Consider the following 27,458-nt stretch of genomic DNA (forward strand, 5'->3'; position numbering starts at 1 on the left):
TGATGTTTTATAATTTATTTCTTCCACTATTTCTGGTCAAATCTAGTCTTGATGGTTCTTTGGTCTAAATCTAGTATTTTCTTTAACCCATCATGTCAATGTGTAATCTATGGTCATATCCAGTAGGACATTTCCCCAGAGTTTGTCTCCACCTCCCATTGTCAATTCTTCCCAATCTATTTCCTTTGCGTTAAAGTCACCCATAATTACTATATTTTCTCCATATTTCAGTATTTACCTAGTTGTATTTTACGGGACGAGAGCTATGCTTGTAGTGACCCATTTTCGTATCTCTCCACATCCAGTTTGCTCTTAAAATAGTGTTTAGTTCTGGCATTCACTGTTTCACTGTTCAATTTGTTCCAGATATCGATCACTGTGTGGGAACTATTTTTTTTTCAGGTCTCTTCTGTAAATGTCTTTCTTTAGTTTATTTTCGTGACCTCTTGTCTCATTTTAATAGGTCATCTCTATATAGAACTTTCATCCCTTTCATAATTCTGAAAATGGTTAACAAATCGCCTCTTTCCCTTCTCTGCTCCAATGTTGACAACTGTAATTTCTCTAATCTTTGTTCATATGTCAAGTTTGATATTTGATAGTATGGGTGCCATTTTTGTCGCTGCTATTTGGATTCTTTCTAATTTACTTGTGTTTTTCTTTGTGCTAGGTGCCCACATTGATATAGCATATTCTAATTTCGGTCTTATCAATGTGATAATTATTTTCTTAACCATCTCCTCATCCATGTAGTTGAAGGCCACTTTCATTGATCTTCATAGGTTGTAGGTCTCTCCAAATAACTTATTTACATGTTTGTGAGATGTCAAATCACTTGAGATGATTACTCCTAGGTCCCTCTCTGAGTTTACTTTTTTGACTACTTTGTTTCAAATTGTATACTTTCCCAAAACTCTATTTTTGCCTCTTCCAAATTCCATTATGCTACATTTCTTGATGTTGAAGTTCATTTCATATTTTCGGCTAGTTGTATGATACGGGAAGGGAGCTATGCTCATGATGACCCGTCTTTGTATCTTTCAGCATCAACTTTTTTCTTAAAATCTTGAATAGTGTTTGCACACTTTCTTTATCTAGATTATAACAGATATCCAGCACTCTGTGTGGGAAGTTTTTTTTTTTTTTTTTTTTTTTTTTTTTATCAGATCTCTTCTATAGTTATCCTTTTTGAGTTTTTCATGTCCTCGTGTTTTTCCATTGTCTCTTTTTAGTAAATCATTCCTATCAAGGATTTCCATTCCTTTCATGATTCTATAGATAGTAGATCACCTTTTTCTCTTCTCTTCTCCAGTTCAAATTTGGATAATATTTGTTCATATGTTAATTTTGAAAGAGCTGGTGCCAACTTTGCCTTTGCTCTCTGTATTCTTTCTAATTTCTTTATATTCTTTTTAGTACTGGGTGTCCATAGTGTTGCTGCGTATTCCAGTTTTGGTCTTATTAATGTAACTAATATTTTTTTTAATAATTTCTTCATCCAAATAGTCAAATGCCACTTTCATTGACCTTAATAGGTTGAAGGTTTCTCCGACTATTTTGTTGATATGTTTGTCTGGTGTCATGTCTTTGCTGATTATTACTCCAAGGTCTCTTTCAGAGTTCACTTTTTTATTTCTTCTTCACCAATTTTATAAGTTTTTTATATTCTATTTTCCAAACTCCATTGTACAGACGCTCCTCTACTTACATTCATTCGTTTTACGTTTTTTCAATTTTATGTTTGAACTGACTGTAAAAAAAAAAAATTGTAAAAACAAATATTTTTGAGTGAATTTTTGAGTTTAGCGCGCTCTCCGTAGTACGAGACGTTCAAACGATACTTACGCATGACGTTGCGCCCATTGTTTACATGGCACAAACGACAGACTGAAAGTGCCATGCCTCCTCCTCCCCCTCCTTTTCCTCCACCATCTCACTTTATGTTGCTTGAATTTAATTTATTTGAAATTAATGTTATTATTTTACAATGTTATGTTTATAATTAATGATTTATGGGTGTTTTATAAGATACGGTAATAGAATTTATGGATGTATAGTACAGTATGAACGGTCATACATTACTGGAACGTACAGTAACAACTTACGTTCATTTTCACGTTACGTTCGGCCATTCGGAACGTAACTAAAATGTAAGTTGAGGAGCGTCTGTGCTACATTTCTTGATATTGAAGTTCACTTCCCACTTTTGAGTCCATTTCCAGATTTTGTCCAGGTCTGATTGTAATGATTCACAATCCTCCTCTGTTCTTACTTTCTTGAGTATTTTTGCGTCATCTGCGAAGAAATTCATATAACACTCCACTCCTTCATCCATGTCATTTATGTATATATGTTGAACATGAATGAAGCCAGCACCGATCCATACAGGACACCACTAATCATTTCTTCCCATTTCAAGTATTTGTCTCTAATTACTACCCTCATTTTTCTCCCAGTCAGGAAATCTTCCATCCATTCCATTAATTTACCTCCGATGCCACCTATTGATTCTATTTTTCTTATTAATTTCTTGTGTGGAACCTTATTAAATGCTTTTTGTAGGTCTAGATAGGCACAGTCTGCCAATCCATCCCTCTCTTGTATTATTTGTATTAGTCTCGAATAGAAGCAGATCAGGTTTGTTGTACATGAGCTTCCTTGTCTGAATCCAAATTGATTTGGATTCAGTATAGTTTTTTCTTCCAGATGTTTAACCCATCTACTTTTGATCACTTTTTCACTTATTTTTGCTACTGACCAGTCTGTAGTTAGTTGGATCTTCCTTGTTTCCTTCTTTATATATTGGTACAATATTTTCATTTTTCTATCTTGTGGTACCTTTCCTTCTTTGAGAGAGCATTTGATTATATTGTATATTTTATCTGTTAACTCCTCTATGCATTCTTTCAGTATCCAATTTGCAATGCCATCCGGACTGTGCAATTTTCTGACATCAAGGTTTTTTATATGGTTGCTGATTTCCTTCTGTGTTAGTTATTTCCTTCAATGGGGGGGATTTCTGTCTATTCACTCAGTTAGGTGAGTTCTCAATTGTGAATACCAATATGAAATGATTGCTCATAATTTCTGCCATTTCTTGTTCTGTATATTCATAACTTTCGTGGCAAAGCTTTTCTATTTCTTGTTTGTTTTTTAGTTTACCATTCACATATCTGTAAAATAGTTTAGGTTGTTCCTTGCATTTTTCTATTATTTCTTTTTCATAGTTTCTCTTTTTATCTTTGAGTATTTTTACATAATCGTTTCTTAGTATGGTGTACTTTTGCATTTGCTTGTTTTGTTTTTTTCTTTTTCCATTTTTTCCAGGCTTTGTCTCTTTTATCCTTAGCTTCACTACATTTTTTGTTGTAGCAGTTCTTTATGTATTCTCTTGCTTATGTTGTGGTATATATTTGTTCACTCCCTCATTAAAAATTTCTTTTAGTATATTCCATTTCTCTTCCATCCTTGTTTCTTCCTTTAGGAATTTCTCCCAGTTTGCATTACAAAAGAATTTTTTAAGTTTCTCAAAATTTGTTTTGTTGTACATTGGTCTTCCTCTTCTATGTTTCTCATTTCTTCTTAGGTCTATTTGTTCTTTTAGTTCGAATTCTATTAGTTCATGGTCTCTCCTATTGGTGTTTTATAATCTATTCTGTCCAGAACTTCAGGTTCTGACATAAGTATTAAATCCAGTCTCAATGGTTCCTCATTGTTTCTGTATCTGGTATTTTCCTTTATCCACTGAGTCATTGTGTATTCAGTGGTCATGTCGAGCAGCATGTTGCCCCAGATGTCTTCTCCACCCTTTACTGTAATTTCTTCCCAACATATTTCTTTTGAATTAAAATCACCCATAATTACTATATTTCCTCTTTCAATATATCTGTCAGTTCATTCTTAGTATCTTCCAACAGTTTAGAATGATCATTTTCTGTCCAGGACTGTGTTTTGGGGGGGTACGTACATTACAAATTTTCTACTTTTCATGTGGTTGCTTTCAACTTTTATCATAATTGATTCTACATTGTTTTTTTCCTTCTGTTATCTTTGTCATATGTAAGTCTTTCCTATTAAAAAGTAAATCTCCCCCACCCTGTTTTTCCTTTCTATTCTTCATCCAACAGTTGTATAGACCTTGTCCCACAGTATTTGGTGGTAGATTCCTTTTTAATTTAGTTTCTATTCCCATTACGTCTGTTTTTTCTAATGCCAGATAGTCATTTAGTTCATTCAGTCCTGAAATCATTCCATCTATGTTGGTATAGGCTAATTTTAATTTTTTCTTTCTCGCCTTTTTCTGTCAGCTTTGTTTCCTTTTTCCTGATGTACCATTTTCTTAGTTTCCAAAAAAATGATTTTCAGTCTTAGTTCTTTTTTCAATTTTTTTTTATTTTCTAAGTTTCTTTTTCTTCATTGCTCATTTCTTTTTTATCCATATTTTCGTGTTCACTGTTTGCTAGTTTTGTTGTTCTAGATAGTACTTCCTCTGCAATCATTTGTGACCTAAGTTTTTTAGTGGCCTATATTGTTTTTCTTTTGAGTATCTACCTATTCTATGTGTTTCTTCAACTTCTTTATCTAAACTTTGTCCCTCTTATTGAATCTCGGAATTTCTTTACCAATCTTTTTTTTTTTTTTTTTTTTTCCTCTTTTTCTCTCTGATATCTAGGAAGATCATGCTTTTCTTTAATATCGTAGATTACAATGCATCTTTTTTTGTCCACAGTATCCCTAACCAAATTACCATTCTCTTTAATCACTTTGATTACCATTTCTTTTGCATTTTCCTTGACCTGCTGCTCCAGTATTTCTTTAAAAGATAATTTTTTATTTTCCTGTTCTACTTTCCACTGTTTATTTCTTGGAAGTATTTTCTTTTATCTTTTCCTCCACATCCTTGGTCACTGCCTGTATTTGATCCTTCATCTCTTTCTTTAATGCCTCATTCCTATTCATATCTGCATTTTTCAATTTTTTTTCTCCCTTTGTCCTATTTAGTTCCATTTTCAACTCATCTATTTACCTGTTATTTTCTTCATTGGCCTTTCTTAATAGGGCTACTTCTTTATATATACTCTTGCATTCACTTTTGAGTTCGATTATTTCATCTAACAATTCGTAGATTTTCCTATTTCTTATTATATTTTTAAACCTGGGTTTTCTTTCTGTATCCATCCCTCTATACATATTGTTATTATCCCTGTTGAAACCCGGCAAAATATTTCTATCAATATTTCTTTGGGGTCTTATTCAGGCACTTTTTTTTTTCTTTTATAACCCAAGTGGTGACTCAATTATACTTTCGTCTAGGCATCTTTTAGTTGGTTCTTTTTCCCTATATCCTTTGTTTTTTCCCTCCATTTTTGTAACTGATCATAAAAAAAATTAAGATACAGAGATGGTTCCATTGTTGGTCACTCAAACTATGTAACTCCCTTTTCGGTTTGTGTAAACAACTAGGTAGGGGTTGGTTGGTTCCAAAATCATGTGTTGGCAAATCGCTAGTTAGCAGTCCGGAGGGTGTTTTTGATATGTCTTGCTTTGATCGCTGCCCATGTGTGTGTGTGTGTGTGTGTGTGTGTGTGTGTGTGTATATTATATATATATATATATATGTATATATATATATATATGTATATAAATATATATATATATGTAAAATATATATATATATATATATGTAAATATATATATATATATGTATATATATATATATATATATATATATATGTAAATTCCCTCCCCCACCCCAAGACAAGTGCATTAATAGGCATTATGAAAAGAATGCAGTCTTTCATTACTTTTCAATCATGTTGCCAGCATTCAGGTAGGCACAATCATTTGTCATCTCAGGGGCTTAAAAATCTAAGCCACAAATTGTAGTGGCACATACAATACTCAGGCTTAGAATCTCCCATTACAAGGGTAATTTCAGTCACACATTGTCTTGATATTAATTGAGACCATCTTCATGTGGAACTTAGTGGTGAAAAATTAGATTTACCACAAACAAATACTGGCACAGAAAGACATAAAGTACCCCACCTATGGCCTTCCCCCCACAACAGTTCACCTATGAAAGGTGTTTTTGTAGCCTTTTTTGTAGTATTTCTCTGAGTTTCATTGAGCCATAAAAGGCTTTTGGCTATGTGGTATTATGCCTGGGTCACTATTCTGTATGTCTTGCTTTTCCTAGAAACTGATGTACAGTGTAATTACCTGCAGAACACAACAGCCAGATGTAGTGTATGATTTCATTGCTCATTTGAAGATATGACAAAAATCTTGTGAAAATATCAAATTGGGAGTAGAGGAGCACACTTCCTGTATGTCTGTATATGTCATCCTGATGATAGAACTCCTAACAAATAAATATATGAGGTCCTGGGATAAGGAGTTTCCAACATCACATGTATAGTATCTTTTAGTATTTTTTATTTGATTGTAACTGATAAGAAAGTTTAAGGTCCTTGTCATAAAGGAATATCTCTCACACATGTGTTTTCTTTATTACATTTCCTTAACTTTCCTTAAAATTATGTTAATATTTTCACATGTCATCTTTGTATTTTCAGGGAAAGATGTTGACATTCAAGATTTATATATCTATATACCAAGGGTTTTTTCCCTCTTATACAGGAGGTAGCCAAGTCAAAAGGCATGCACCCATTCCACTCCCTTTCACTACCCTTGTGTCTCTCTCATCTTTGCTCCTTATGGATGAAAGGTCATCACTGTATCCCGCTCCTTGCCCACTGCCCTGGGTCTGAAGCAATGCAGCAAAACACAGCATCATTAAATTGGCAACCCTCCCTCTCCAGCCCTACATGCATCAAAATATCTAAACATAACCCTTACTCCCTCCATCCCCTGTCCCCTCCCTTATACCAAAGTATTATCTATGCACAACCATTCTCCATTCATCCCTATCTCTTGCCTTCTCCCTTCTTTCCTCAACAATGTCTCACTTTGAGACATTCAAGATAATGGAAAGAAAATTATAAAATTTTTGGTTTTAGGGAAAATAGTGCAGTAAAAATTAAATGTACTTCATCATTGATGATGATGATATGGTTTAATGTCACTAACTCCTCCCTTTGGAAGGCTAGGGTAGTGCCCCTCACAGAGGACTTTGTAGTGTGGAATTTAACGAACCATACCCTTGGTTCAACTTCGCTGGTGGCAGGATTCAAACCAGCATCCCCTCAACCTTCGCTGCCAGTAATAACGCCCTAACCTGCTCAGCCAGCGAGCTTCATCATTACCATTATAGTATAAAATACTATATAATCATTACAACTGTACAAGACACTAAGTGTACAGAATCATTATTATAGTATACTGTATAGTTAGTGTATAGGTGGGGGAAAAGAATACTGCCACCAAGTCATTTGTGTCATATGAGGTGACAAAAATGGGATAGGGATAGGACTAGGCATCCTTCTCCCTGTAGCCCCAAAGGGGACATTCCTTAAAAAAAAAAAAAAAAAAAAGGAAAGGCATAAGATGAGTTCTCCAACCAGTACCCTAAGGTTTGGGTCTTTTAATATGTATGGCTGCTGTACAGATTAGAATAAAAAGGAAAATATAGGCAGTATGTTTGTAAGAAAGATGTATGTGTTGGCAGTGAGTGAAACTAAATTGAAAGGGAGTGGAGAGTTTGAGTTTGGTAGTTGAGAGGATCTCAGGAGTGAAGAGAGAAGTGGTGGCTATACTAGTAAGTGAAGAGATAGGTAAGCATATAGTGGAGTGGAAGGAGACTTCTTTAAGGTTAATGTGGATGAAGGTGAAACTGGGAAGGGAGATGTGGGTTTTTGTAAGTGCATGTGCATATGGGCCTAGTACAGTGAGTCCTCTTTATACAGTAATTCTTTATCCGGTAAATTCACAGTTACGGTATTTGGCAATTACTACCCTCGATTCTATTTACGGTAAGAAAAATTCACAGATACGGTATCCGCTCGTGTTTTGAAGAGGAAAGAGCATGGAGAAGTTACGTCTGCCATATCCTATTATTACATGTTATAATGGGTTCGGTATACGGTAATTTCAATTTGCGGTAAGGTTTTCAGGAATGCATGTTGTAGGAGTTTTTATTGTGAGAGCTGGTAACTGCGAGTCACGCTCGTAGACACTACCCTAAGCGCGGGTAGTTAGTTACCTGCCAAGAGTCCTACTGTACGGAGTCGTAAATAAAACTCTAACATGGCGCAGTAGTGATCATTTCTACGCATCTACGATGACCACCCCGAGACGCCCTAGGCTCCTTGCCGCATCAGGTAGACGGAGGGAAGGAGGAAGCCTCCTAGCACAGGCTCAGACGCTCTTACCGTCCCAGCAGGGAGCCATAGCGGCTTTGTAGCGAGACAAGGCGGCGATGGGGACACCAAGCCGCAAGGCCCTTAGCACAGCTGGGTTGGAGAAGTGCGACCTGGACATGACTGCAGCCGACTTCAGGTCATGGCGTCGGTCCTTGGAGGACTGGATCGAGCTCAACGCTGTCGACGACGGTGACGCCGCGCGCTACATCCGGCTTTTGTGTGCCCCAAGGCTGCAAAAGGCACTCGACGCCAGATTCCCCAAGGCTCGTAGGGACACTCTTCCCGCTGCCGAGGCCCTGGAGAACGTCAGCAAGTTAGTGTTCCGTGCGGCGAACCAGGCAGTACAGTGGTCGGACTTCTTTAGTGTCAAGCAGGCCTTGGGGGAGTCAGTGGGCGATTACTTCACGAAGTGTTCCCAGATGGTGTTTGATTGTGCTTTTCAGTGCCCAAGCTGTGACGCGAGTTTAAGTGAATATATGTTAGTGCGGAAGCTCATTGCTGGGTTGCGTGAACCAACCCTAAGTCGCGAGGTGTTACAGTGCTACGCTCAATTCAAAGACGTCGACAGCCTCAGATCTTATTGCGTGGCATTTGAAGCGGCTCAGAGGGACGCGCATGATTTCCCGCCAAACCGCCATCCCGAGGCTGCCGCTGGTGACGTCATGCACGACGCTGCGAGCGACACGACGTCATCGCTGCTGCTGGTCCCGGGAAAGCCCGCCACCGCCCTTGTTGGCACTGCGGTGACCGACACCAGCCCAGTAGGGTAGCTTGCCCGGCAGCAAACGCCACGTGTCTTGCATGTGGAAAGCTGGGCCACTTCCAGAAAGTGTGCAAAGGGGGGAAGAATCCTACGAAGAAGGACGCGGTGGCCAGTGCTGTGGTAGCGACCGCCGGGGTGATAAGCCAGCCACGGCTTCAGGTCATCATTTCCGGGCCGGAGGGCGACACACAGCACTCCACCACAGCCATCGCGGATACAGGCGCGCAGGTATGTGTAGCGGGACCCAAGAGGTTGAAAGCTCTGGGCCTCTCGCCCAGGCAACTTAAGGGACGCGCTGGCCTGCGCGACCTCCCCAACATTAACCTACCAACCTTGGGAACTATAACCTGCCACATTAGCATCCCTGACCGCTCCACCCAGCAGGAGGTGTATTTCGTACGGTCTGTGCGGCAGGTCTATCTGTCTCTCGCCGCATGCAAGGATCTGGGCCTGGTACATGAAGGCTTTCCGCATCCGCCACTACCGACCATAGTGAGCATGGGCGGGGGGAGCAGCGACAGCCCGGGTCCGCCACCCAGACCAGCAACCATGCCTTTCCCTCCTCTCGAGGAAAACGTGCCGAGGCTACAGGAATGGCTGCTCGGCCATTTCTCGACGTCGTCCTTCGACACCGACCGGTACCCGCTGCCGATCATGGCGGGGCCCCCTCATCATATCCACCTGTCACCCGACGCTGTCCCTTATGCCTGCCACACTCCCGCCCCTGTCCCGAAACATTGGGAAGCGGAGGTCAAGCGACAGCTGGATGAGGACGTCCAGAGAGGCGTAATCCGTCCTGTCCCCGCGGGAGAGGCCACAGAGTGGTGTGCCAGGATGGTCGTGGTGGCGAAAAAGTCTGGCAAGCCGCGCCGCACGGTCGACTTCCAGAAACTCAACGCATGCTGCCTGCGGGAGACTCACCACACCCCTGCCCCGTTTGACATGGCCTCTGGGGTCCCGGCACACTCCTACAAAACCGTGGCAGACGCGCACTGGGGGTTCCACCAGGTGGAACTGGACGAGGAGAGCAGGCGCCTCACTACATTTATCACACCGTGGGGCAGGTACCAGTATTGCCGGACGCCCATGGGACACTGCGCAGCGGGGGATGCATACACCAAAAGATTCGACGACGCCATCATCGACCTGCCGCGGAAATACAAGTGCGTGGACGACACACTCCTCTATGACGCAGGCATAGAGGAAGCCTTCTGGCACGCCTACGACTTTTTGGAAGTATGTGCCAAGGCTGGAGTGACACTAAAGCCGGAGAAATTTCGCTTCTGCCAGAGGGAGGTCGACTTCGCTGGCTACCACTTGGATTGGGACACATACAAACCGACTACAGAGCGCCTTACTGCCATCAGGGACTTTGAGATGCCAGAAAAACCGTCCATCACAAACGTGCGCTCCTGGTTTGGCTTTGTGAACCAACTGGCGCCCTTCCTGGCCACTGCCCCTCTCATGGCACCCTTCAGGGATCTGATGGAAAAAACCAGCAGGTAAGGTCGTCTATTGGGACGAGTGTCTCCAGAATAGGTTCACACAGGCCAAAGAGATCATCTGTTAGCTAGCCAAACAGGGATTAGGATACAACGACATGACCCGGCCGCACTCACGTCAAACATGAGACAAACCCGTGTGCGTTTCTCGCTGTGTACGTATTACTGCCAGTCAACAGTTGCCAGATGTCGCTAGCCATTTATAGAATCGTCCTGTTTTCAAAAAAGGATGTGTTTGTTGGATAATCATTTCACTTTGTGTTAAATTAATAATTAACAATTAGACTCTATAGGTAACGTTTATTCTAGTTCTAGTTAGGTATATAATTTCAAATATGATAATGATGCCATAAGATAGCGCTGTGCAGGAATTTGCAAATAGAAGTACGTGTATCTGCAAACATATAGTCACGTGCTGGGAGGTTGGTACGATGCATTGCATGTAGCTAGATAATGTAGGCCCTTGTGGACACTTAGTTGTAAGCCGAGGTATTTAATATATACTATAATAAGGAGCAATGTGCCTCTGTGTATACTTCTTTCTGTGTGTGGTTGTGTACGTAATGTCTGACAAATAAGATACGCCGGAAAAACGATCTTCTAGAAAAAGGGAAGATGAAAATAGTGTGATTCAAAACTTAAACATTAAAAAAGACTAGGTAATAAAATCCTTATATGTCATTTGCAGCAACTCCACTTCACTACGGGACTTAAATCTCGTGGGCAGCATTAGCTGCCAGCCGTACGACGTGTCGTAATAATACTCGCATCATAAAATATAGTCACCGCTTATATCTATCGTTCTCTCTTTCACCCGTGAATTTTGAAAACCACAGAGAATGTGATTAAAAGCAGATTAGGGAGAATGTAAAAACACAGGGGCGACTATAATAAATATAATCAAGACTCCGATATGGTAGCGTCGCGAATCCACTTGCTCCTCATGACGCCTACGTGTGCGGCACCGTATGGTAGGGGTTAAATACTTGATTTTAGATGTTTGATGTATGCAACCCACTTACTTTAGCCTTAGATTTGAGCGTAATTTTAATGTAAATTTTTAATAATAGGAATTCTTGTAATTAACAAATTCATAATTGTAATGATTATTTCCTAATTGTGTACAGGAACAAGGCACACAACGGTGCACAGCTGCTGTTGGTAATGGCTGACGTTTACAACAATTACCTTCGTCTACGGTTGTCAGATGTCCTCCTCAAAAAGGACAGTTCTTGCGAACCTTCCACCAGCACCATTCCAATGTGCGCTGTCACTCATGCTGGAGGAACAGTTTATACGGTTAAGTCAGCTTCACAAGAGGGCATTTGTTACAATGTGGACCTCTCAATCGGCATGTGCAGCTGCCTCTGTGGAAACACAGGTAGCGTTTGCAAACATCAATTAGCAGCGTCGCAGTACAGCGCAGTTCGCCTTCCACAACTATACGCCTGCACTGTTGCTGAAAAAGAAGTCTTGTATAAGGTGATATACGGCGACAAACCGATGCCGACATCGAATTTTTTCGATGGCTTATTTGCTGATACACCTGTTAATGCAGTATCTCATGGTAATAAAGAACCAGCTGCATGTGACGATGAGGAAGATGTAGCTGTCGTTATCGAGACCCCCGCAGAGACAACAAATGAAAATCAATCAATTGACACCAGCATTGATGAGTTCACAAGCATGATCAATAGAGAATTAAAGAGAACTAAAACCACCTGCATGCTCAGCTCCTTTGCGGTATTTGAACAGAGGCTGAAAGCCTGCAGAAATCCTGCGCAGGTTACTACTTTCCTTCTGACTGCAGGTTGCACTATTTTTAAGGCATCGGAGGCGGCAAAGACAAAAATTCCTCGTCAGCCAACGACCATTGCTAGGCGTCAGTTTGGCCAACCAAGAGGCAAAGCTGCCTTACTGAAAGGCAAGATAACAAAAAGGAAAAGGAATTTAGCCTTAAACATATTAAAAATGTACCAAATGCTAAAATACATTGATGTTTCCATATTACTGTTTCATTTCCTATACCTAACTTATTTCAAATCAATCACAAATAAATACTAACTAATAATTAATGAAAACAATTTAGCATGAGGCATTCAAATAAATGTTCTCTAGGTAATTGCCTTTATTTTAGAATACAGTTACATTTTTATTTATTATTTAGGAAGATTATGAAATACTAGTGTAAACGCCCCTGAAAATCACGGAATTCTGATTTCTCTTAACTTCCAAATAATTCCATCATTTATAGCTTGCTATTACAGTAATTTCATTTGCGTGTTATTCGATTTCGATCTCCTTTAACTATTTATTAATAAATCAAAATGCACATTTTTTCGAAATAAATTTATTATTTCGTTGCTTAGGCGATTACTTTTGATATAACATTTTCAGTTGTTATATTTTAAACCAAAAGCGCATCCTAGTCACTCTCAAATGACATAAAAGGATTTTATTACCTAGTCTTTTTTAATGTTTAAGTTTTGAATCACACTATTTTCATCTTCCCTTTTTCTAGAAGATCGTTTTTCCGGCGTATCTTATTTGTCAGACATTACGTACACAACCACACACAGAAAGAAGTATACACAGAGGCACATTGCTCCTTATTATAGTATATATTAAATACCTCGGCTTACAACTAAGTGTCCACAAGGGCCTACATTATCTAGCTACATGCAATGCATCGTACCAACCTCCCAGCACGTGACTATATGTTTGCAGATACACGTACTTCTATTTGCAAATTCCTGCACAGCGCTATCTTATGGCATCATTATCATATTTGAAATTATATACCTAACTAGAACTAGAATAAACGTTACCTATAGAGTCTAATTGTTAATTATTAATTTAACACAAAGTGAAATGATTATCCAACAAACACATCCTTTTTTGAAAACAGGACGATTCTATAAATGGCTAGCGACATCTGGCAACTGTTGACTGGCAGTAATACATACACAGCGAGAAACGCACACGGGTTTGTCTCATGTTTGACGTGAGTGCGACCCGGCCTACCATCACGGATTGGTGCAAGGACGGCATCGGGTTCGTGGTGATGCAGCAGTACTCCTCATGCCCGCCAGCCACTGCTCCACACTGCTGCAAGGGAGGCTGGCGCCTGGCATTATGCGGTAGTCGGCACCTTACCCCGGCCGAGTCGGGATATGCACCGGTGGAGGGGGAGGTTTTGGCAGTAGCGTGGTGCCTTTTCCTCGTGGGGTGCCCCAATCTGGTTATCGCCACAGACCACCGGCCCCTAGTTAGGCTATTTGGCGACAAGGCCCTCAAGGACATCAACCCACGGCTGTCCCGTCTGAAGGAGCAGACCCTGAAGTACAGGTTTACCATGCGCTTTCTGCCGGGGATACACAACGCGGCAGCCGACTTCCTATCCAGGTATCCCGTGGCCAAGTCTAATCCGGACGAGATGGATGAAGAACAAGACGTCGCTGTCGCCGCAGCCATGTCAGCAGCTACTGTAGCCGCCCTCGACCTGAGTGGGTGCGCCACCATCGACGAAGAAATGGTGCTGCAAACGGCCCTTGAGGACCACACCTACCAGTCACTGGTGTCAAGAGTGAGCAGCGGCGACTGGGAGTCCCACAGATTAGAGGAGCCTGCCTGCCTGCGGCCCTTCTACCGTGTACGAGATAGACTGGCAGTGTCCCGTGGCCTAGTCACCTATACCTACGATCAGGGATGTGTGCGGCTTGTCATCCCTGAGGCTCTGCGACAACGAGTGGCAGCTAGCCTTCACACCAGCCATCAGGGCCTCGCCTCCATGCTAAGAAGGGCCAGACAGACGCTGTACTGGCCTGGAATGGAGGGTGACCTGCAGCATCACAGGGCCACATGTAACTCCTGCAACACCAACGCGCCGTCACAACCACCTGAGCCCTCATTCTCACCCCACCCCCCGATTACCCCTTTCAGCAGACGGTGGCACTATTCCAGCTGGTAGGTCAAACATACCTAGTCTACGCCGACCGACTCACTGGCTGGCTAGAGGTTGCGCACCTACCCTCGGGTGCCACGTCCAGCGAAATCATGAAACACCTAAGGCACTACTTCACCAGATGGGGGGCCCCAGAACAACTCTCTACTGACGGAGGTACGAACCTAGTGAGTGGGGAAATGACCGCTTTCCTCATGAGATGGGGCGTCACGACCCGCCTCTCCGCTCAGTACCCTCAGTCCAACGGCCGAGCCGAGACCGCCGTGAAGACAGCCAAGAGGATTCTGCGAGACAACACAGGGACCAGCGGCAGCCTGGACAACGACAAGGTGTCGCTTGCCCTCCTCCAATACCTCAACACCCCGCTACGGGAAGGAAACGCATCCCCCGCACAATTGACAACTGGCAGACAGCTACGTGATGGAGTCCCCACGGCCAAACAGAACTACAGTCAATTGTGAGTGGTAGCGGACCCTGGAGAAGAGGGAGACTCAGATGGCGCAACATCATGTAGAGATACGGCAGAAGAGCACGGGCCAGCAACGTCGACGGCGCCGCCTGCAGCCAGGAGCCCGTGTGTGGGTTCAGGACCAGACTACTAAGGCATGGAGCAAGTCTGGTACCGTAGTCGAAGTCCACCCACACCGCCAGTACGCAGTGAGGATGGACGGAAGCGTAGTCCAGGCAAATTAGCATTTTTGGGGGGAAAATAATAAGTTTTTTATATTTGGCAGAAAGACTCCTCAAGGGTCACAATACAAAGATCTAAAGAGTTCCCCTCCGTCAGATGGGTGCAACCCCCCTTTTTTGGGGGAAAACCCCTCTTAGGATGGTACCTTTTCCCATATTTACCGTTTTTTTCTCCAAAACGGTGCATCATACGGATAAAAGGTATAGGCACTAAAAATATACAAAAATAAATTTTGCACAAATACATCTCTGTCTTTTTGCTCTAAATATTATAGTTTTTGCGCAAATGAGCCTGAAAGTAGAAGATACATTTTCGCCAAAATCTAAAAAAAAAAAAAAAAAAAAATGCATTTCACGCTTACATTTTGTTCAGTAACTCTTAAACTATTAATTTCTCGTGAAAATGTAATATAGATGACATTGTAGAGTGAAAATTCTTCTTTCATTTGGTGTCCTATTTTTGCTCTAAATATTTAAAAAAAAAATGACGCAGAAGAAACTAACAAAGAAACTGTAAATCCACAGAAATCCATATCTCGATTTCTTTTACATAAGCTTTACTAGTAAATTCATATAAAAACTTGTAAATAAAACAATACCGTGCTTTTCTCTCATTAACATGTTTGTGATATTTTTTTTTTCCAGAGAATGAAATTATTTTCAGAAGTGTATGAAATTAGATATTAACCATGGCCTCAAGAAACGAGATGTGTTTTTGTTGCCATAAGACATTAAGTGGAGGTGAAACTGTGATGATGAAAGATGGTATCCATAATTTGAGACGTGTTAGTAAAATCCGAAATGACGGTAATTTTGAAATGCTACAGAAAGTTGACACTATTGAAGTGCATAAAATATGTAGGCGTGAGTACATAAAAGAGAAGAATATAACCAGAGATGAAAAAAAAGAGAAAATTCACAAAAAACACAGCAGACCATGAGATCAGGAGAATTTTTTTTATTTCAAAATCAAGTGCTTGTTCTGTGGTGATATATGTGATGTTGCATCAGAAAAGAAAAAGAATGTGGACAAACGCAAAACAATCTGGGAAGTTAGAGTTTTTCATTTGAAACAGAAAATTTCAGACTTTGCTAAAAAAAAAAAAAAAAAAAAAAAAAAAAGACTAGATGAATGGGGTAAGAAAGTATTCAAACGAGTTAACAGTGTCCTATGTCTTGTTGCTTAAGAAGCATGTTATCATGAAGCGTGCTACGACATCATCTTTAAAAAGAGGACGTCCAAATGATGAACACATTGACAGTGCTTTTGAAAAATTGTGTAGGTACATTGATGATTCAGAGGAATGTCAATTCACTTTACATGATTTAATGAGAAATCTTGAAGAAAATATGCCAGAAAGTTCATCTGTAACAGAGAAAACATTGAAAAATAGGTTAATGAACACATATGGAGATGGAGTTATGTTCTGTCAAATGAAGAAAAGACCAACAGTAGTTTGTTTCCGTGGTTCTGGACTACAATTGATCAATACCTGGTACACAGAGAGAAAAGTGAGAAGGATGAAATATTAAGAATTATAAAAACTGCAGCAACAGTAATTCGTGAGGATATTAGAACAAATCCTTACAATATCACATTATCCAGATGCCACAGACTTTATGAAGAATGCAAACGATGTAGTGCCGAGCACTGCGTGCCTTTTTAGAACTAGTTATTCAAAAAGACAAAAAGAGTGAAAAGGAAAAACTAGAAAAGAAGTGTACAGCAATTGCCCATGCAATAATTACTGCAACTCGTCCACGATCATTTTTGTCCTGCTTATAGCTTGGTTTGGCTGTGTATTTATTTCGGAAAACTGGCTCTAGAACCATTGTCAACACGGTATCAAACTTTGGATTTTGTTCTGCCTATAATGATGTCACGCTGTTTGAGTCATCTGCTACAACTTCTTGGAAACCAGATGTGGAAGGAGATTCATTTTGTCAGTATGTATTTGATAATGCAGACTTTAACATTCAAACCTTGACTGGCAAGGGAACGTTTCACTCAATGGGTGGAATAAAGTGCGTAACTCCATAAAGAACTGTAAGAAGTCAGGAAATTAATAAATTGCGAAGTATTCCATCCTCTAATGAGATCGCTGCAGCTGGACAAATTCAAATAAAAAAGTATGGAGGCAAACAAAAAGAAGGTTTGAATGCCTTAGAACTGGAAATTGTGTCTAACAGTGAAGCTGTACAGTGTGTTTCAACCCCAGCACCAAAGGATGTTTTGTGGATGTATGGAAAATTTCTCCAAACCCCTTCATCATGGCAATGTTTCATGGAAGGTATAACATAAAGTCATTCTTGTGATCAGTCAAAAATTCTTGCACTGCCTTTCATTAGCCTACCACCAACTGAGTATAGTACAGTGCTAAGTGCTTTAAACTATGCTGCCGAGGGAAAAAAAAAAAAATCAATGCAAGTAACATGCTTTGTAACTTTTGACCAACCACTCTACATCAAAGCCAAGGATATAGTGTCCTCAAATCCAGATGGTGAACTTAGCAATGTAATTGTAAGGCTGGGGGGATTCCATCTCCTTATGTCTTATCTTGGGTCCATTGGATACATAATGGAGGGCAGTGGGATTTCAGAACTATGGTCAACTGTTTATGGTTCTTCATCAGTGCCACACACGCTGTCAGGGCATGCATATGCTCGAGCTATTAGAGCTCACATGCTGACATACTGTGCCCTGGCAAAACTCATACTTCAAGAAGTTGCTATTGACGAGTGACAGGCAGCATGTAGAACAACTTCTTTCATCATTCAAGACCCATCCTCCATCATTCAGTGCAGTTGAAAGTGATGATGTTCTAAAAAGAATCCAAGTAAACTTGAATGATCACATGTCTAATATTTTGGAAAAAGGAAAGACAGCTCAGTTGTGGCTACAATATTTTGACCTTGTGACTGTTGCATTGCATTTGAGGCAGAGCGCATGGGAAACTGAAAGCTTCATTTAGACTGCGTAAGAGCTATGTTGCCCATTTTCTATGCCACTGGCCATATACAGTACGCCAAATCTTGCCAACTCTATCTCCAAGATATGGATTCTCTTCCTCTCAACATGCCACACAATGAGTTTCAGAAATTTACGGCGGATGGGTACTTTACCATTCGACGTTCTGAAAAGTACTGGTGTGGTGTATGGTCAGATATGACAATAGAACAAACATTGATGAAAAATATGAAGAGTATTGGAGGCATCACTCATGGAAGAGGCTTCACTGAAAGTGTTCTGAAGAAATGGGTCTTCGGTTTACCTGTAGCTCATCATCTATGCGAGAGTGTCGAGCAATTTAGTGGCATTCAGAGCTGCAATAGCTTTCAACATGTTGAATTAAGGGAGTCAAGGATTGGAAAGGATGAGGAGAATGTTCAAACATTTGTTGAATGGCTTCATCACCACTACCCATTCATCAGAACAGAAGGCCTAGTTTCATTGTCAACTGGTATACCCCAGTTACATTTACATGCGATTTTCACAAGAATTTATTCGTTTGACTGTGCCATGGATATTTTTGGTTTTATTTACGGGTCTTCTACTTTCCAGTTTGATTCTGAAAAAAATATAATAATAATATAGAAAAAAACAAGGATACCATATGAATGAAAAATCTTCACTCAACAATATCATCTATATTGTATTTTGACGAGAAATTAGTAGTTTAACAGTTATTGAACAAAATGTAAGAGCGAAATTCATTTTTTTTTTTTTTTTTTTTTGCATATCGGCGAAAATGAGTCTCCTACTTTCGGGCTTATTTGAGCAAAAACTATAATATTTAGAGCAAAAAGACATTGAAATAAACTTGTGCAGAATTTAATTTTTCATTTTTTTTTTTTTTTTTTGGTCCCTATACCTTTTATCCGTATGATGCACCCCTTTGGAGAAAAACAGTAAATATGGGGAAAATTACCCTCCGAAGGGGGGTTACCCCCCAAAAAAGGGGGTTGCACCCATCTGACGGTGGGGAACTCTTTGAATCTTAGTTTTGTGATCCTTGGGGAGTCTTTCTACCAAATATAAAAAACTTATTATTTTTTTCCCCCCTATTTTGGCCTTTTTTCATCTAATTTGCCTGTACTAGCGGTCGAATCTCACTGCGCACCCGCGGCCACTTGAAAATGGCCGCGCCACCACAGGAGCCATTATCTCCCGGGGGTTCACCCGAGCCGCAATCACCGACCCAGGGGACGCCTCCGCCTGCTTCCCTGAGAAGGGAACGTCCTCAGAGGCACAGGTCTCAGCCGAGATGGCTGGACGACTACGTAAAATAGCTGTTCAATTTTGTTCATATTGTATGTCATTGGAATTGCCATTTATATTGTCATGTTCAATGTAATCAGATTGTCAAGGTATTTTTTTTTTTTTCCTCACAATCTTGAGGGGGAGATGTAGGAGTTTTTATTGTGAGAGCTGGCAACTGCGAGTCACGCTCGTAGATACTACCCCCCAAGCCAGCGTTGCCGTTTCGTGGAAATATCGCTCATGGTGAGGGAATCTAGCGAGTGTTGGCAACTGGCGTGGATAACGTGGACGGATTACTACACGGTGTGGAAAAATATTTCCACATTTTCTATCTGCTCTGGGGCCTCTAGCTTATTGTGTGCAAAGTTATGTTTAGTTAATGTTATACGTAAAATGGATTGTTGATAACCAAAATTTCCATTAAATATCTATATACACTAACAGTCGTAAAATTGCAATGATACAAGAGAAGGGTGCTTAGCAGAGGAAGATAACATGGTCAAGGTGTAGGTTTGTGAGGTCCAGTTATTCAACTGAAACGGAGAGAGTAACATATTGCTTCTTCTACAGGTGTCGCAACTTAAGGTATGTGAAAATGAGGTAAATAATGATGGACCAAGTGAAGAGCTTTTCCATACAGAGGATAACCTAAACACAGAAAATCAGCAGAATGAATCAGAAAATACTAGTAATGACGACCAAAATGAGATAAACAATGATGGACCAACTGAAGAGCTTTTCCATACAGAGGATTCCCTAAATACAGAAAATCAAGAGAATGACCCAGTAAATACTAGTAGCGACGACCAAAGTGTCCTACGTTTTTATGAGCCAAATGACGAGTTTCCGATCCATACAGTAGAAGATCTTAGCGAAGACTATGTCAGTAGTACTGGGGAAAACCCTGACAGAGATTTCCTTAGTGATAGTAATACTGATCAAGAAAATACCGTAGAGAATACATATACGTACTACCTCCTCAGACTCTGATCCCTCTTCACAATCACAAGTGCCACAATTTGAATACGACGGTGACTATGACAGTGATAGGTCAGACAACTCTTAAGACCCTTTAAAAGGAGGAAATATTAGGTGATTTTTGTTCAGTAAAATAATTATGTTACGTTATTATCATTTACCTTATTAGGGAAAGAATTAGCGGTATTCTGATATTCATCGGTTTATAATGGTATATGCTTCAATAGTATTATTTATATGTGTTTTATTTCTCGTCTAATGTTTAGAGAAATCTGTTGGTGGCAACACTCCTATTCCACATTGTTGTGTGTGTCCGTTATGCCGATAGAAATTCCGTCAATCACAAACATGGAATAGTTTAGTCACTGTTCAGTTTTCGATCAAAGAAAACATGTGGAAAAATAGGGTGTGGAATTCAGACAACGCTGCCCCAAGCGCGGGTAGTTAGTTACCTGCCAAGAGGCCTACTGTACGGAGTCGTAAGTAAAACTCTAACGCATGTGTACCGTATAACAAGGACTTACTGTAGTGGGAACAGTGTAGAGGAAAGAGAGGCTTTTTGGATAGATTTAAATGAGTGCATACAGGGATTAGGGAGAAATGTCATTGTAGTGGTATTGGGAGACCTTGATCTTAAGGTAGGAAATGAACCAATAGACGGAGTGATTGGTAAGTGTGGAGTTCCAGGAAAAAATTGTAGTGGAGAGTTGAAGATGCCTGGAGAGTTGATGATAGCAAATACAGTGTTTAGGAAGAAAGTCAAGCAATAGTGCACATGGGAGAGGGTGGAAGATAGACCATTAATGGACTACATAGTGGTAACCAGGAATATAGTAGGAAGAGTTAAGGATGTACATGTTCTAAGGGGGAGAAAGTGGTGGAATATCAGATCATCTTTTGGAATTTAAGTTGAGAGTGGAGGATAGATGGAGAAAGATGAAAAGGACAGAAGGTAGGAGGTGCTTAAAGTGAACTGCTTAAATGAGAAAAAAAAAAGTACAAAAAGCTGAGAGGGAGTGAAGGATAGAGTAGAACTAGGAGTGGAGGAGGAATGGGGATGGTTCAAGGAGAGTCACAAGGTGTGCAAAAATGGTGTGTGGAACAAGGAGGATGGGAGGAAATAGGAGGAAGGGTAGTGAGTAGTGGGATGAGGAAGCAAAGAAGATTGTAGAAGAAAAGAGGCAAGCATTCACAGATTGGTTACAACATGGATGAGAGAATCATATGAGAGGTACAAAGAAAATGAGAAGAAAAGTAAAGCACAGGATAAAGGAGGCAATGAGAGATGGGGTAAGAATATGACAGAAAATTTGAAAGCAATAAAAAGATGTTTTGGAAGGAAATTAAGAGAGGAAGAGGAGGCAAATCAAGTACATGGAGAGATGATAATGTAAGAGAAGGCAGTACCGGTAAGAGGAACATGGGCAGAGTATTTTAGGGAGTTGCTAAATGTGAAGGAGGATAGGGAGGGAAAAGTAGATGCAGTGGGAAGTGCTAAAAAAAAAAAAAAAAGAATTACTGTGACAAGTGAGGAAAATGGAGGAGAAATAAAGATGAAGTGAAGGCAGTTGTTAAGATGATGAGAGCAGATAAGGTACCTGGGTTAGATGGGTGTCATGCAGAATGTCTAAAAAAAAAAAGGAGGTACAATGAAGGTGGACTGGCTGGTAAGGTTATTTAATGTTTAAGAGATGGTAGAGGGCTGGAGGAGTGCCTGTATAGTTCCACTTTTGAAGGGAAAAGGGGACAAGTGTGAGTGTAGTAGTTTCAGAGGGATCATTTTGTTAAGTGTAGTTGGGAAGGCTTATGGGAGGATCTTGATTGAGAGGATTAGGAGAGTAACAGAGGGAATAATTGGTGAAGAACAGTGTTGGTTTAGGACAGGTAGGGGTTGTGTAGATCAGATTCTTGTGGTAAGAGAGATATGTGAGAAAGCTTTAGGAAATGGTAAGGATATTTTTTGGCTTTTATGGATCTGGAAAAGGTTTATGACAGGGTAGACAGGAAGTCACTGTTGGAGGTATTGCAGTTATATGGGATAGGAGGAAAGCTGTTAAGAGCAGTCAAGATTTTTTATGAGAGCAGTAGAGCTTGTTTTAGAATTAGAAATGGAGAGAGTGAAGGGTTTGAGGTAACGGTGGGACTTCGTCAGGGATGTGTTATGTCACCTTGGCTGTTCATTTTGTACATGGATGGGGTGGTGCAAGGGTAGTGGGTCAGGGTTTGGAGATGATTAAAGAAAAAGGAGATAAGCCAGTTGTTGTTTGCTGATGACACTGCACTTGTAGCAGGATCAGAGGAGGGATTGAGGAAATTAGTGACAGAGTTTGGGAGGGTGTGCGTAAGAAGGAAGTTGAAGATAAATGTGGGTAAAAGTAAGGTGATGAGATGTACAAGGGGAGAAAGTGGCAGCAGACTGGAAGTGAGTATTAGGGAGAGAGACTGGAGAAAGTGGATAGTTTTAGATAATTGGGTGTGAATGTGGCAGGAAAGGGAGGAGTGGAGGTAGAATGTAGATTGAAAGAAGCAAGTAAATGCCTTGGTGGATTGAAAAGTGTAATGAGAAATAGACATTTGGGAATGGATGCAAAGAGGAGATTGTATGAAGGAGTGGTTGTACCAACAGCATTGAATGGGGCAGAAACATGGAACATAAGAGAGTAGTTTGAATATATTTGAGATGAGGTGCCTGAGAAGTATGATAGGGGTTACTAGGCTGTATAGAGTGAGAAATGAGGAGGTGAGGAGGAGAACAGTGGTGGAAAGGGAGTTGGGAGATAGGGTTGATGAAAGAGCATTGGGATGGTTTGGACACATGGAAAGAATGAGTGAAGAAAGACTAGTAAAAGAAGTGTGGAAGAAGTGAACATGAGGGGGGACCAAGGATGAGATGGATGGGGTAAAAGGGGCATTGGGAAACAGGGGAATGTCTGTTAATGAAGGATGGGAAAGAACAGAAGATAGGGGTGAATGGAGAAATGTTGTATATAGATGATGCTGTGATGCATGAGGTGGAGTAGGTGGGGGATGGGGGGTGAAGGAATATGTGTTTAAAAATAAATTGACACAGCCCAAAAGGATTTTTCCCTGTGTTCTCCATTTCTGCATGAGAGGGCAGAAAGGGGGGGGTGCCAATTTAATGAAGTGGTCATACTGTGGATGTGCTGTATCTTGTGACACTGCTTCTAACCCAGGGCAGGAACCAAGACAAGAGGGAGGAAAGGGGGTGGAGTGGAGTATGTGGTGATAGAATGGATGTGAGTGTTTTCTATGCCTTTATTTTTTGGTTTCCTCCCTTGTAAGGGGGAAAAAGCCTTTGGTATATGTATGTATAGTTAGTGAGAAATGCAGTACCCATCAAAAGTATGTGGTACTCCTTGCATATGCATTTTTATGATGAAAATAGGAAGGCATTTTCTGAGGTGAAATTATGTAGATAGAATGTGGCAACCCCCTGCTATCATGCTGGTTAGGGATATGATGTTTTAACTTTTTTCAAAATTTTAATTTTCCTGATGTTGCATTTGATAAATCTTTGCATCCGTGTTATTTATCTTTTTTTTATATGTTGGTTATGTAAAAGCCTCCTGCACCCAACATCATTTCATTTTTGCTGTACACAGGAAGTGAGGGCCTGAGAGGGTGTCAGCAGCAGTATTAGTAGCAGCTGTCTGAAATCAATTTTGCTAGCTGTAGTTTTGAATGTGTGCTGTGTAGACAAAGAAACAGTGACTTTACAACTTTACAGTTTTGTAAATATTATGGAATAAGTTTTCTTACCATGTAGCATTTTGAAATACATGTGTAAAATAGGTGGATAATGGATACTTACATATTACTGGATAATAGATACCTTTCGTGCATTATAATGAAAAATTAAAATTGGTTTAAATACTCTTTGTAGCAGCTAGTGTATTCTTCATTCTCATTTTTCATTCCATGTATTTTGCTTTCAGATTCAAACATGTCTTTTAAAGTTAAATTATCCAAATAATTGGTGGAATCAGCTGGAAAGAAATGGACATGGAATTTGACAAGACTACAAAACGCTGTCCAAGTATACCAGAAATGAATGAAAGAGGATATAAATGAGATCATGTGTAAAATGCATTAAACAGAAACATTGTCAGTAGATTTTTGGGGTTATACAATGAACTCAAAGGGTGAACATACTGAATAAGGAAGATATCTCAAGAATTGGTGAAACTTTGGGAGAAACTTAGCTTTCCTTTTCTTTCTAAGCAACAAGTTTCAGCAAAGGTTAACAAGATAATGACAGTGTTTGAATAATATAGAAAGCAGCAAAATGAAGAATTTGAAAGAAATCTCACTCATCTTTTCAATATTACAAAAGTGAGTGGAAACTGCTTTTGCAGTGAAAACAAAGAACTTTACAGAAAACAAATAGAATCAGGAGGCAGAGTGAGATAAATGACTGAGAAAGTGGCTCCTGTGTCAATGATTCACCCTTTGAAATGGCCAAGAAATTAATCAGAACTGTCAACAACTCTTAAGTGCAAATGTTGAGTAGTAGCAGTGAAGGAGATAATAACAGCACTGGTTCTGATGTTGCAGAAGAGTTTCCTCTCATAAAACAAAAGTATCACGTAACAAAATCTGCTGCCAAGCTGGTATCAAAAGTGTCCTTGTCAATATGGAAAGCATCAAATGGGACCACTGTGCTTCCTCATCCTCATCAACGATGCATTAATGGACACCCCACATAGATGGAAATACGTCGATGACTGCACAGTTGACATCCCCATCAACACCAGGCAGCCTGACTATTCTTCGCTGCAAAACATCCTAGACAACCTTAAAACATGGACCGAGAACAGCAATATGACAGTTAACCACAGCAAGACCGTGGTCATGCACGTATGTACATCCAAACAGGCAGTGGCACCTCCTCAACTATCACTAGGAACCCACTCCCTTCAGGTGGTCCAGTCCACCAAGCTACTTGGCATCACATTAGACGACCACCTTAACTGGAACCAGCACATCAACAACATCATCAGGACAGCCTCATACAAACTCTACATGCTGTGCAGATTGAGGTCCCTTGGTACCCCATCACCATATCTAAAGGGAGTCTATACCACCTTCATACTCCCCACCCTCATATACGCCTCCCCGGCCTGGTCATCATCACTCAAAATCACACAGAGGAGTAAATTAGAGTACAAAACAGAGCATGCAGAATTATCTTGAGTGGTCAGTATGAGGGATACGAGCAGTCGAGCAAGCCCTCACCACCCTCAGCCTGCCAAGAGTGTCAGACAAGCACAGTGAGGCACAGAGGATGTTTGGACAGGACCTAATGTTCCACCCACGTCACCGTCACTTCCTCCCACCTGACACTGCAACCGCCCGCCATGCCACACGACATTCCAACAAGATCCAACCCATCAGAGCACCAAGGACTGACTGATACAAGAACAGTGCTATTCCATCCATTGTTCGCACAATAAACTCATTATAAAACTTAGACTAGACATATCACTCATATAATTACTGTATTGCATTATTGTCAGCATATCACTGTAAAACTTAGACTAGGTGTATTACTCAAATAATATAATTACTCTATTGTATTATTGTCAGTGTATCACTGCTATTTCAATAAACCTATTATTATTATATTATCATTATGTTCTTCAAAACTTGGCTGAAGAAGGAATAAATGTCCCCACACCATCACAAATGGGAATTTGGTGTTGGAGTGGTCAAGGATGCAGAAAAAGTCAAGAAGCGGCTGAAATAAATTATTGGTGAAGAGGAATTTTTCTTGCATTTTGATGGGAAGAGAATTGACAATAAAGAATATCAAGTGGTCTGTGTAAAAATTCTGCAAGAACTCTTCACCTTGGCATTTTTGCTTGTGGAAGTGGATCAGCTGAGGACACCTTTCTCCCACTGCAAGCCCTGCTAGATGAATACAATGCATGGAGGAGTGTCAAAATGATTATTTCTGACACCTCAGCAGTCAATACAGGTCCCCAAAGTGACATTGTTGTTAGACATGAGAGACAGTTCAGACAAAAGGGACTAGAAGAGCCTCGGTTTATTGGATGCCAACATCATAGTCTTGACTTGGTTCTGTAGCACATGTTGGATTCCTTTTTCTCAACAAAATCACAGTTGCCCAGCATAAACTATTATTTCATTGGTGATGTTTTGGTAGGCTGTGAGAACTTACAAAAAAGCTATTCTGGTATAAAAATGATGCCAACATGAGAAAAATTGGATGGAGAGATGATTTCAGGTTTCTTTTTTAACTCTGTGAAGCATATAAGTATCAATATGTATTTGTGGGACCGCCAGGGTTTGTATCCAATCCAGTTCTTCAATGAGTGAATATTTAATACAAAAATGGAAAATAACAAAGAAGGAAGAATCAATGAGCCAATGAAAAGAGGACTAGACGAATCCAGGATTGAGTCCCTGTGGGGGGTAATACAAAAAAAAAAAAAAAAAAAAAAAAATGCCTGATTGACACCCCCCAAAGCGACCAGCAGGTACGTAAGTGATGAATATTTCTTGGGATTTAGGAGGCAATGGGAAACATTGGAGAAAACCTTGGACACTGAAAGAGGTTTCAGAATTAGCAGAGCAATACAAAACAGAAATTAAGAACTTAGCAGACAAAGTGATCAATTTAAGATTAGACTATAAAGCTCTGCAACTAGAAGTAACCAACCTACAAACAATGAATGATGTAATACTAAGGGAATTAAACGAACTAAAAAGTGAACTAAGTGCAATAAAAAGAGAAAATGAAAGAAAGAAAAATTAGGTTAAGACTGGAAATGATCTAAAAAAAAAAGAGGTAAAAGAACAATTGAAAGTAGTAATGGAAAAAATGGAAGAATCAAAGAGACTGACCTAAACAAAATAAAATACCAGTGGAAAAAGGAATGAGAAAATCCAAAACTATCATTCACAGAAATAGTACAGCAGCAGGTAAAAGAGA

The 27,458-nt window shown here is 40.3% G+C and overlaps 3 protein-coding genes across 4 annotated transcripts in view; all 3 read left to right on the forward strand.

The window, feature by feature from the left end:
• Ube4B (Ubiquitination factor E4B) overlaps positions 1-24,564 on the forward strand; it is a 679,226-nt gene extending 654,662 nt beyond the window's left edge. Inside the window, exon 27 of one of the 2 annotated variants that reach the window (XM_076183024.1) lies at positions 24,439-24,564. The gene's annotated coding sequence lies outside the window, so the exon portion shown is untranslated. Of the gene's footprint in view, positions 1-15,888; positions 18,890-24,438 lie in introns of those variants that run through there. The other variant, XM_076183023.1, reaches the window with a different exon arrangement.
• On the forward strand, positions 9,096-13,458 carry LOC143024179 (uncharacterized). Its single transcript, XM_076183021.1, has 2 exons — positions 9,096-10,589; positions 11,717-13,458. The coding sequence occupies exons 1-2, from the start codon at positions 9,586-9,588 to the stop codon at positions 12,651-12,653; spliced, it is 1,941 nt and encodes a 646-aa protein (XP_076039136.1). The 5' UTR covers positions 9,096-9,585; the 3' UTR covers positions 12,654-13,458.
• Positions 13,585-14,559, forward strand: LOC143019432 (uncharacterized). Its single transcript, XM_076175070.1, has one exon. It carries the CDS (start codon positions 13,585-13,587, stop codon positions 14,557-14,559), a length of 975 nt encoding a protein of 324 aa, XP_076031185.1.
• Positions 24,565-27,458: the final 2,894 nt, after the last annotated feature.

Source organism: Oratosquilla oratoria, chromosome 3 (assembly GCF_046742065.1).
Source record: "Oratosquilla oratoria isolate Oo_2021 chromosome 3, ASM4674206v1, whole genome shotgun sequence".
NCBI classification, from domain to species: domain Eukaryota; kingdom Metazoa; phylum Arthropoda; class Malacostraca; order Stomatopoda; family Squillidae; genus Oratosquilla; species Oratosquilla oratoria.